This window comes from Bison bison, unplaced genomic scaffold (genome assembly GCF_000754665.1).
Source record: "Bison bison bison isolate TAMUID 2011002044 unplaced genomic scaffold, Bison_UMD1.0 scf7180017864487, whole genome shotgun sequence".
Lineage (NCBI taxonomy): Eukaryota > Metazoa > Chordata > Mammalia > Artiodactyla > Bovidae > Bison > Bison bison.
Window position 1 is genome coordinate 9,348,063 of NW_011495047.1, and position 8,893 is coordinate 9,356,955.

An 8,893-nucleotide genomic window follows, 5' to 3' on the forward strand; every position below is an offset into this window, starting at 1 on the left:
GTCGTGTCTGACTCTTTGAGACCCCACAGGCTGCAGCGTGCCAGGCTTCCCTGCCCTTCACTGTCACCCAGAGCTTGCTCAAACTCATGTCCATTGAGTCAGAGATGCCATCCAAACATCTTGTCCTCTGCCATCCCCTTCTCCTTCTGCCCTCAGTCTTTCCCAGGGTCTTTCCAATGAGTTGGCTCTTCGCCCGTGTAGTTGGTCACCAGTTCCTTCCCAGAAGGACTAAGGCGTCCCTCCTTGGGCTGGACCCTTCTTCCCAGGTGGGGTCCTCATCTCCCTAATTGTTTCCCCCGATATTTGTTACTTCTAGTTGAAAGGCGACGGAGGTTCAACATCAATGACCGCATCAAGGAGCTGGGCATGCTGATCCCCAAGGCCAATGATTTGTGAGTGGATTTCCTGGAGGAAGGGGAGGGGAGGGCAGCAGCTCACAGGCATTATCTGCTGGTTGCCGGGGGGAAGGGATGGGAAGAGAATCCCCTTTTGCTTCTTAAAGATCTTATCATCTGTTGGGGAAAGAAGAACCTTCCATCCCCCAACTAAGAAAGGCTCAAGACAGGAAGGAGGAGCCCAGGTCCCAGAAGTAAGGGTAGGGTTAGGGGGGCTTCCTGGAGGAGGAGTCATGCTAGGAAAGTTTGCTGAGGCACCAGACTGGTGCAGAGGTGGTCTAGGGACAGGAGTCGTGATAGTGGAGAACAGGTGTGGGTTTTGGTGGCAGGAATGGGAGGCCTGGGGAAGGAGGCTGCTCCGAATTGCCTGGTTCCTGGGATTGCAATGCAGGAGACCTGAGTTTCCTCCCTGGGTTGGGAAGATCACCTGGAGAAGGGAACAGCTACCCACTCCAGTGTTCTTATCTGGGAAATCCTATGGACAGAGATGCCTGGTGGGCTATAGTCCACGGGCTCACGAAGAGTCGGACACAACTGAGCAACTAACCCTTTCACTTGGGATTAACGAGGTGGGTGGTGGCACCACAGTCACTTGGGAGGGCCCATTTGCAGATGGAGATTGGCCTCCTCCATAAATAGGGCTTGGTCAGGTCTGGGGTTTGGGGCAAAGTTGGGACAGGCGACATCAACTCTGAAACCACAGCAGGGTGTTACATCCACCCACAAAGCTCCTGGCCAATCCTAGCCCCCTCCTCTGAGCATGAGCCTCTGATTCTGCCTGGCCTGCAGGGATGTGCGCTGGAACAAGGGCACCATCCTCAAGGCCTCTGTTGACTACATCCGGAGGATGCAGAAGGACCTGCAGAAGTCCCGGGAGCTGGAGAACCATTCTCGGCGCCTGGAGATGACCAACAAGCAGCTCTGGCTCCGTATCCAGGTCTGGGTCTTGAACCTGGTCCTCTTGGGTGGCTCTGACTCCTGACCACTGGCCTGAGTCCTGACCCCAGGGGCAGTGCTTACACTTCTGCAGCTGGAGATGGAGGGATGATCCCCATGGGGAAGGAAGACTTATCAGTCAGGATGTTATTGTTGGGTAACAAACAATCCCCAGCACTTAAAGGAGCAGATGTCAGCTGGAGGGTCTGCTCTGCGAGACTCATTTTAGGATCCAGACTGGTGGATAGTACATCTAGCGCTGGTTTTTAAAGCCCCATGTCACTCTTAGGGTCCCTTCTGCTCACATTTCCTTGATCGATGCAAGCATATGCCTACTCCTAACTTCAAGGGGGCAGGAAAAGGTAAATCTACCTCTGTGGGAGGCAGAGAGCTGGAATTACTTGGCGGGGAGTGCCCGCCAAGTGAGCAAGAGAAAGAACAAAGGCTTGGGAAAGTCCATGCTACCACCTAGAGCCGCCTAGTCCTGGCTCTGTTGTTGAAGGCCTTTTGTCCTCTTTGGGCCTGACACTGGTCACCTATATAAAGGGCGCTTGGCCTGCAGCTTCAAAGGTTTTCTATTTCTTATGGTAGATAATACGATTCACGTTGCAATCCAGCACACGTAGTCAGCTCAAAGTGAAAAAAAATCAAAATTTCATGAAAGAACCCTCATCCTTAATAGATGCAATGCATTCTGATAATTTCTAGTCTGGTCTAGTCTAGGCAAGTCTATTTCAATTAAAAAAAAAAAATAGAAAGAGAGCTGGTCAAGGCTCAACTGTAGTGGTTTCCCAACCCACTAATGAGTTGAGACTTGTAGCTGGAAAACACGCTGGTGAAGACTCTAGAGCTGCCTTGTGCTTGCTCCCAGCTGAGATATTTTGTGGTCTTGGGTGCCATAAAGGGAGGGTCAAGGGTGGCAGCGGGGGTTGGGGTGGGCGGCAGGGGGTTGCCAGGGGTGGGTGCCTCCAACCTCTGTCTGTCCCACCTGCAGGAGCTGGAGATGCAGGCTCGGGTGCACGGCCTGCCCACCACCTCGCCCTCCGGCATGAACATGGCCGAGCTGGCCCAGCAGGTGGTGAAGCAGGAGCTGCCCAGCGAGGAGGGCCCAGGGGAGGCCCTGCTATTGGGGGCCGAGGTCCCCGACCCTGAGCCCCTGCCGGCTCTGCCGCCCCAGGCCCCACTGCCCCCTCCAGCCCAGCCACCCCAGCCACCATCCCCATTCCACCACCTGGACTTTAGCCACAACCTGAGCTTTGGGGGCGGGGGCAATGAAGGGCCCCCGGGCTACCCCGAACCTCTGGGGCCAGAGCATGCCTCCCCGTTCCCTGACCTGTCCAAGAAAGATCTGGACCTCATGCTCCTAGACGACTCCCTGCTCCCGCTGGCCTCCGACCCCCTCTTCTCCACCATGTCCCCTGAGGCCTCCAAGGCCAGCAGCCGCAGGAGCAGCTTCAGCATGGAGGAGGGCGACGTGCTGTGACCTGGGCGACAGGGGCGGGCCTGGGGGCTGGGAGGGCCAGGGCAACCGCCCCCCACCCTTCAGGCTGCACTTGTGTGTGAAGTAGCCCCTGCCCGGCCTCACTCCTCCTGTTGGCCCCCGCACCCTGTGTGGACTTAGTGCCCGCTTGGCAGCCCGTGGGTTGGAAGCCCCCCACCCAGGGGCAGCCCTCTTCATGGGGCTGGGCAGGAAGAGGCCTTCAGCCCGGCTCCTCCCAGAGGTGAAATCGTGAGGGCAAGGCGAGGGGGCGCCGCAGAGGGGGGACAGGATGTGCTGGAGTTAAGAAGACATCTTACCTTCGAGCCTGGTCCCCCATCAGTGAAGGAGGACTCATTGGAACCAGGGGTCCAGAAGTTCCTTCTTGGAGGCATGGACTGGTCCAGGGGTACCCAGGCTTGCCTTTCTGGCACTCCCCCCACCCACAGGCGGGCCCCCCCACCCCGCTTTGGTGCTAACAGCTCTCCTCCAGGTGGTGTGAGGGCGGGGGTGGCCAGAAGAGGGGGTGCTGGGTTCAAGTTAGAATGTGGGGTCACTGCTGGAAGAGCAGCTCCCCTCAAGGCTCCCCACTATGTGCCTTTAGTAAACACTGTGCTTTGTACCCGCTTGTCCTGTCTCTTTGGAGGGGGTCTGGGGGCCAACAGATGCCGGGGAGGAGTCAACCCAATGGACTCACAGTTCAAATGCCCCCGAAGGGGATCAGGGATGGGGGATACAGACAGAAGGGACTGAGTCCATCGCCTGGTTCCCCCAGGTCCCTAGCAGGGCCCCATGGAAGCTGGAGATGTAGCCTTACTTAGGGATCTTGGGTGCTTCTGGGGGCTGTGTCCCTCCCCATGGCCACAAGGTGGCGCTGCCGCCCCGCTGGTCTCACACCTCCTGCTGAGGCCTGAGTTGGCTGGGCCAGGTGACTGGGAGACCCTGTTGCTTGGAAACCAAGTCTACAGCTCCTGGGCACTGTGGTCCCAGACTACCCGGGCCGGGGACGGTGGGCATGTTTCTCCCGTCCCCAGCCCCAGTTCTTTCCTCTCCATAGGTGGGCTGCCTGCTCTGTGGGGGCAAGGCCCAGGACAAGCTCCCTAAGTTATGAGGGGCTCTGCCCTGTGGGTTAAGGGAAAGAGGGACCCATGTGAACTACAGTTGCAAGGACGTGGCACCAGGGCAAAGGTTCTGCTCTGGCACCTCAGGCATTGAGACCTCCTACCCCCCCACCGCCCCCACCAAACCCTTTCCTTTCTGGGCTAAAGTCTCCCTCAACCCACAATAGTTCCCGGGGGCCTCTGCTCCAAGATCCTGGGGCTTTATGACCTCACTCAGGGTGGGGAAAATGGGCTTGGGGCAGAGAGGGGTGAGGGGGTGTGCCTCTTGAGCCGGGGGTGTCTGGGGGAAGGGAGGAGAGCATCTTTGCCAGCTTTGCCCGCCTCTCCCTCGACTTCCCACAGTCTCTTCAGGCAAAGACCAAAATGGCTTTCCCCTTTTGGGGCCCTGTGAGGACAACCGGGCCTAATTAAAAAAAAAAAAAAAACTCCCAGGATGAAAATGGCTAAGAGGGCAATTTCCTCCTTGCAGAACGGGAGATCAAATCAACGTTGGAGCAATTAACGTGTGAGGGAGAGGTGGAAAGGGCCGGGCGTGTGGGTGCTGATGACGGCCGGGCGGGGGATTAATCTCAAGGTCAGATGGCGCTGTGGATGACTTTGTGAGTTGGAGCTCGCGCAAGCATCGGCACCTCCTTCCCGTTCCAGGCCCCACCCCACAGCCGGGACCTGCCCATGGCCTGGGAGCCTTTTTCTCCTGAGGCAGGTCCTGAGCTCTGGCTGGGGGAGGTGTGGGGGTGTGGAAATCTTCCGAGGCCCTCCTTCAGGCCACTGAGGCTCTCTCCTCCCCCAGTCTGTTCGTTCTTTTCACCCTGGGGACTGACTCAGAGGGAGTACAGCGCTGCCCTCCCGCTTCTTCAAGCAGCCCCTCAAGACCAGAGGTTCCTTCCGCCTGGCCAGCACCTGCAGCTTGGGAAGCAGGGTCTGGATGGCCCAGCAGGGAGTACTGAGGGTGTGGGTGGGGGTTCTGCCCACAAGAGGGCGCTCAGAGCCAGGCGTGGGCAGTCGCCAGAAGGTGAGCAGTCTCAGCTTGCTTGTGCTTTTCAAGCTGCAATCCTACCATTTGATTTCAGCGTAAACAGAGTACCTCCAGAATTTCAGCAAGCCACCAGAAAGTGTTCACGTGTCTGAGACTGGTCTGTGCGACCCTTAGCTAGTAGCTGGAATGGAGTCCGTCAACAGTTTCTGACTGCAGGGTATGAACATCTCTGATTAAATAAGAAGAGAATGCTGTCTTCATCCACACTCTTTATGTGGTACACAACACCTTTCCAGACATCAAGTCCACGAGGGGGGGAACTGTAAACAGGTGGAGTGGGCGAGGACTGGTGTAAAAGCAGAGATGGACCCGTTGAACCCCCTCATTTCCCAGAGGAAGCCCCCAGCGACTGGAGAGCAAGCAAAAATGTGAAAAGGCAGTGGGGTCTGGGAACGGCTCCAAGCCAGGTCAGGGAAGGACGAGCAGCTGCAGCTCCCATGGGTCCACCGAAGAGCCCCAAAGTCAAGCAGGTGCACTGGGCGAGGGTCCTGCCATCCTCCACTCCATTCCCTCCATCTGCCCATCCCCTACCAACTGCTGGCTTCTCATCTCCTGTACCAGGAGGGAGCTGGGATCTGAGGACAAGAAGCAGGACAGACACACTCATCACGGTGTACACAGAGGAAGGTGGCTTTCCACCCCTGCCATCCGCGGAGTATCTCCCTACTCATTCAGATGGGAAGCCAAGGGTGGACTCCGGGCCCTGCTGAGAATGGGCAAGGGCTGGTGCTGGCTCTCGGCTCCTTAGTACCCACCTCCTCAGTGTTAGGAAGTCTTGGACATCCCACAGCATCTCTCCTTCGAGGCCTGGCCCACCATCTGCAAAACAGGGCCGTCTGGAAGTGGAGGGAAGCCTGGGGCAGGAGGGAGGGGGGATCCTGAGAGGGGGAAGAAGATGGAGCTCAGAATGGTCTTTGGAATTTCTCTTTCCATCACCCACTGGTCCTTTAAATCAGAGATTCTTCACTGTTTGGAGCCACTGGCTTGGATGAGAGTCTGATATACACTATGGATCTTCCCTGCCCCAGGCTCCTAAAAAACGAACCCTAAAATCAACCCTCCTGTTCCCAACCCATGCCTTCCTCCCCATTTCAAAGCCTGGGCCCCCTCCACACCACCTGAAGCAGATAGAAAGAGCCCCTTCAATTCACCCCCTGCCCCTCACTTCCTGAGACCTTTGCCTCTTGGGGTCCAGCCCCCATCCACCTCTTGGGCTCCTCCATTCTCATCTTTTTTCTTTGCTCTCTCTTTTCCGAGGGGGGCAGTGGAATTTATACAATATTTAAGCAGCCAGAGCCAAGTCCTGGAAGATATTATTAATGTAAAAGGGACGGGCTGCAAATGCTTTTGGACCTGGTTACAATTAGAGGGTGATTTTTCTAAAGGTCAATGAATTCAGATAATATCCACAGTGGGGAGAGAAATTTAATACCTTTTTAGTGAATTAATTAATTATAATATTATATCGGCTTGGGGTTCTTTTCCAGAGTGATTAAGGGAGCGATCCGTCTTCTGTGAGGCCGGGGAGCAGCGCCTGCTGCCAGCGAGGACCAAGTCTCTGGGCTCAGGATGGGGGCCCTTCCCTCTCCTCTGTCCAGGGAGCTGGAGGGCTGAAGGCAGCAGGAGAGGCAGGCAGAACTGGGTCTGACTAGGGCATGTGGGGTGATTGGCGGTGCCCTGTGATCTCAGCCCGGCTGTATTCCTGCTGGCTTGTCACTGAGCCTCACGCCATGGCCTGAGAAGCTGAGGCATGGGTTACAGACTCCTTCTTTACACTTGGAAGAAACCAAGGCCCAGTGGGTTCAGATACTGGGCCTAAACCTCACCATGGGTTAAGACAGACTGGGGTGATGGAGCCAGCTGGAAATAAAAAGAAGGTTCCCCCACCTCCCACACCAAGCCTTCTGGAAAATCTCCCCTGGCCCGAGTAGTTCCCCTTTTAGAAGAAAGAGGCCCTTTCAGGGCATCACATGTGCCCAGGCTCAGTTTATAAAATGAAAATGTCCCAGCAGTGCTGATAAGTCAAGTGGCTGTGAGGTCTGCAGAGGAAATAACTACGATTTCTGTCCCCAGAGGGACCCAGAAGCGCCCCAGGGAGAGCTGCTCCTCACCCGCTTGTGCATTCATCCATGTGTTCAGTCACTCAACAAACATTTGAGGCATACCCACTCTTTTTTTTTTTTTCCTTTCATTTTTGGGGGCATACCCACTTTGACCCGTCAGAGACAGACTGAAATAGTCCTTCTCCAGGCCAAGCCTGTCCCATCTTGAGCCCCAGGTGCTCATCTGAGCAATGGAGGGTGGGCTGGGGAGATCTCCATGGTCCCCTTCCACCTGGAGGACAGCTCTGGCCTCCAGACTCCACCTGAGGGCAGGAAGGCTGGGAGACAGTGATTGTTCATTCCCTCAGCAAACCCTGAGCACTCCTCACAGCCGGCTCTGTGCTGGGTACCGGGGATGCCCCAGGGGGATAAGGGACGGTCCCTACTCCCTGGTAGCCAGTCCCCAGACAGGTGGGGGTGACGAGACAGACACGTGAACAGCCAAGATGATTCAGTGAGGGGGTGACAGGAAGACAGAGGTGATATTAAACTGAATCACGAGGGACTTGGCTGACAAGGAGAGGGAGGGGGCATTCCCGGCACAAATAGCAAAGGCCACCTGCAGACCAGACGGGCTGGGGGGCCCAGGCACTGACCGGAAGACCGTTCCACGAGCACGGGTTCTGGGTCCGGGGCAGAGCGCATCGGAACCAAATGGGCCCATGCTGAAATGCAGTCTCTGCCACGGCTTGCTGTGTTAAGGCAGTTTGGGGAGCGGGGGTACTTTCTCTGTCTCCTTTCCCCTTCAGTAAAGGGACTGACATCGCTACCACCCAAGGTCGTTGTGGGAATTAAAGGAATTGTCCTTCAGTCGCCCAGTCGTGTCCGACTGTGCGAACACACGGACTGCAGCCCACCCCAGAGTTTTCCCATGTTCCTTAAAGGAAGAACCGAAAGGAAATTTCGCCAGGCACAGCATCTGTCTGGCTCCGGACTTAACTTCCAGGAGGCCCTTGAGGGATGAGTGGGCCCTGGTTGTGTCTACAATCCTGTTTCCTCCCCAGGGGGCGCCCCTCGGGGCCGGGGGAGACCAGCGCCTCCCTTCCCGCCTCGCTGCGCCCCGCGCCCCCTTAGCCCTCCCCCACCTTGGCCCTGGCTGCCCCCGCCCTTCCCCCGCCCTCTCTCCGCTTTCCGTGCGCGGCTGGCCGGGAGGGCCTTCCCATTGTACTATCTTTGGGCCCTAAATTAAAATTGATGACATCTTGAAATGAGCAGTGAGGGTAATTTTGCTTCTGAGCCGGGATGCTAATGAGGCCCCTTAATGGTGCAAACGCCGAGCTGACGGGTCGTGTGTCACGCGCGGCGGCGAGGGGGGTAATGGCCGCGGTAAGTGCCGGTAATTACACCCTGTCTCGCTGTATTTTGGCAGGCCTGGCGGGAGAGCGGGGGCTCCATCACCGCCGCCCGGGGCGCCCCCACCCACCGCGGGCCTGACAGCCGGAGATACCCGCCTCCGCCCCGCCAGGCCCCCCAACTCCATCCCCTCCCCAAACCAGGGGCCTGGGGCCCAGCCACCCCCCCACCCCCATGCACGCACTGTGCAACAGCGTGCACACACACTTCCACGACTGTGTCCCCTACAGCCTGGGGACACACCCGCAGTGAGAACAGCACCTGCATACACACCCGTGTTCACCCACTCCCACCCCCACACGCCACACTCGGGGAACACACACGGCTCCATGTACACACCCTCGCGGTGCACACTTATGTGTGCTCACGAATAGTGCGTCCTCAAGTAGTGCGCATGTGCTGGGCCGCTGCGGTGCTGCGGCTCTATTCTCTCTCACCCTCCTCACTCGCCCCATTTTGTGGTGCAGACACTG

General features: G+C 57.3%; 1 protein-coding gene across 6 annotated transcripts in view; it reads left to right on the forward strand.

The window, feature by feature from the left end:
* TFEB (transcription factor EB) overlaps positions 1-3,430 on the forward strand; it is a 49,138-nt gene extending 45,708 nt beyond the window's left edge. For all 6 annotated transcript variants that reach the window (XM_010863190.1, XM_010863187.1, XM_010863186.1 and 3 more), the window contains 3 exons: positions 317-392; positions 1,185-1,332; positions 2,326-3,430. In XM_010863190.1, the coding sequence (XP_010861492.1) occupies positions 317-392; positions 1,185-1,332; positions 2,326-2,814 (713 nt within the window). In that variant the 3' untranslated portion in view covers positions 2,815-3,430. The remainder of the gene's footprint in view (positions 1-316; positions 393-1,184; positions 1,333-2,325) is intronic.
* The last annotated feature ends 5,463 nt before the right edge of the window (positions 3,431-8,893 follow it).